The 2,900-nt window shown below is 34.1% G+C and overlaps 1 protein-coding gene across 1 annotated transcript; it reads right to left on the bottom strand.

The window, feature by feature from the left end:
- Positions 1-5: 5 nt before the first annotated feature.
- LOC109861810 lies at positions 6-1,427 on the bottom strand. Its single transcript, XM_020441619.1, has 4 exons — positions 1,413-1,427; positions 1,200-1,342; positions 535-712; positions 6-137 (listed from the first exon to the last, which is right to left on the bottom strand). Exons 1-4 carry the CDS (start codon positions 1,425-1,427, stop codon positions 6-8), a joined length of 468 nt encoding a protein of 155 aa, XP_020297208.1.
- Between the last annotated feature and the right edge of the window lie 1,473 nt (positions 1,428-2,900).

Genomic DNA, 2,900 nt, shown 5'->3' with positions numbered 1-2,900 from the left:
CACGGTTACAACCCCGCTGACGCAATGCTACAACAGGTAGTGCGGTCATTGGAAGCAATAAGTTCGCAAATAGACGCGGTGGACCGACGGGTGACGGAACCATCAATACATCCAATTACTCCATCAAAACCAAAAATCTAAAACAAATAGATATTTGTTTTTTTAGATGTATAACACTTTTTTTAATGATATCGATATATATCGTTAAAACTACACTTTTCTTTTTTTGGACATATTTTGACCTAGGTTTTAACTAAGTTTTTTATATTAAACTTTAGAGATATACATAAAAAATATCAATATTTTTGTACGTTCACGATTTCAAACTTCCTCTATAACTCAGCCAAGTTTGCGAATATCGAAATATTTGGAGAAAATATTTTTAAAACTGTAAACTTTAAGAAAAAGCAAAATAGAAAAAAACTAACTTTCTTAAACACAAAAAAGAAAATTTTAGCCTTAATAATTAAATAATAGATGTTATAAAAAATAGTACAGCTATATAGACAATCGATTCAAAACAAAATATTATACATTTTTAAAATTTTCGGCAACAGCACATTTCTCTTCTAAAGTAAGTGGGAATGTAATTATTTCCTTAGATATATTGTACAGAAAATCCATCACTTTTTGCAGCACACATTCGCAAGTTGAGATGCTTACATCAAGCCGATCTCCTAGTTCTCGAAGTGAGCATTTGTTTCCTGCGAACCTTGAAAATAAAAAGAAATAATCGTAAATTTTAAGGAAATAAAACAATTTCCGTAAGCTACATACTATATATGGAAATATCAATAGAAACAATATCAGAAAGAGCACCGCTAGAAAAGAGAGTTGTTTATTAATAAAATTTAATTTCTAAGATGTGACTTTTTTTTATTAAATAAACAATCAGCTTATGTAGGAAAATAAAATAAAAGTCTTTATTCATGATTAAGATTCTTTTCTGTGACTCGAGATTTCCGAAGCTCAAAAAACTGACACAGAAGCATTTTTAAACATTTTTGAGTCTACAAAATAATTAATTAAACTAACTAATTGTAATTTCCATAAAAAAAATATTTCAAAAAAGGTTTATTTGTCAGTGTTTCGAGCTTTGGAACTCACAAGTTACAAGAAAAATCAATATCTATGGGTATTACCGTTCTTTAATTCATTTTCCTTTGTCTTATTATATTACTATCATTATTTATACTNACCATAAAAACAATAACACATGTTTTTCTGCTGATGAAATTGGTGTTCTACCATGAGACCTGTCACTTGGATAAAATGTTGATCTTTCGAATTTTTCAGTTATTTTGTAGCACGTTTTCCGTGACATTCGGAAATGACTTTGAAACTGTAAATAAACATTTTCTGTATAATAAAATTCACATTAATAGTAAACCTAATTAATCTGCGAAACTCACTGTTTTATTGGACATTTTTTGCACCACCTCTTCAATGTAATATTTTACTTTCGCTCTGTTTTCTTTACGTTGTACTAAATCTAGATATATTAATTCATCTTTATCACTTGACGATGATGATGTCAATAATTCTGTCAGCATAAACAAATCACTCATCATGACAGTTTCATCCACAGAAGTTGTGGTTTCTTATCTACATTATCACCAATATTATCGATAGTGATCGATTGTACGAACTGGCTCCAACTAATTTGTGAGAGCCACTTTGTGTACACCCAATATGCACCTATGCTGTGTACTGAGCTCAGACGAATACGCGGCACCAGCAAGGAACTGCACCATTCGACCAGACGAACACATAAGTTGCACCGACACCCGAAGTGTGCAGTCGGTGCAGACCAGTCAAAATCGCTATTAATTTTTATTATACTTACGGTGTTTAGCAGTACAATAAATAACATTTCAAGGACAAGAAAGGTTGGAAAAGGGTTTTGAATAAATAAAGAGAAACAAAAAGGAAATCTTAATAAATTTTTGTTTTTATTGAGCCTTAAAAAATTTTCCTGATTTGTTTAAAGTACTATAACCTAAAAATACTTAGCTGCGTCCAAAATAAATTCGATCCGTCGATAACCTGAAAATAAAATAAGGATTAAAAAATTCGAATAAGAGATCGCATACTTACCCACAATGGCTACTCCTAAGACACCTCCTGAACTAGAAAGGAGAGTAGAGGAAGCCAAGTCAGACAGTGAGGTGATCCGTACTAGACTGGGCCTAAATCTAAAATTAAGTCAGCAAATCTTCTGGAAAAGTATTCTGAGACCGTAACCGGTCCGGGAACTAGAAGCATGACCAGCAAAAGAACTGGGACGATTCCCAGGACGACTCTGAGTGAGATTAGTGAATCCCTGAAAGTTGCGGAATCCGATCCAATCAAGTCAAATGAACAATACTCTGTCCGGAAGATGCAAGATTTGATTATTAAACTTTAAAGTCAGGTATCCCTGATGGCGGGTAGGCTTGATAAAATGGTCGAGACAAAGCGACGGGATAATGAAAAAATCGAAAGTGCGAGGGTAACTGAAAATGTCCCTAGCAAAGAAATAAACAACAAAACGAGTGGGGATCAGCAAAATGGCGCTAGTCATGATCCAAACAGCCACCAAATAATGCCATACTTACAGTTTCCGTTTAGAATACCGCAAGGAGGGTGGATGGCCAATCCCTTCCAGGATTTGAAATTCAGCGGGAAAGAAACGGGGATGAATACAGTAACGTTTTTAAAGCGTTTTGAGAACACAGCGGCGCGTGAAAAAGCGACCGAAAGTGGCGTAATTCCCAAAAAGCCTTACAGGAGCTGCCGCGAGTTGGTAAGACTCTAACGAATTTGAGAGCTACGGGGAAATAAAGGAAAAGTTCCTACAACGTTTTTGGAACAAAACCGTACAAGGGCGAATAAAAAAAAATGTCTACCTAGGCAAATTC

Source organism: Pseudomyrmex gracilis, unplaced genomic scaffold (assembly GCF_002006095.1).
Source record: "Pseudomyrmex gracilis isolate BER0280 unplaced genomic scaffold, ASM200609v1 scaffold_1053, whole genome shotgun sequence".
NCBI lineage: Eukaryota > Metazoa > Arthropoda > Insecta > Hymenoptera > Formicidae > Pseudomyrmex > Pseudomyrmex gracilis.
Note: the sequence above shows the minus strand (reverse complement) of the source record. Positions and strands in the feature narration are given on the sequence as shown.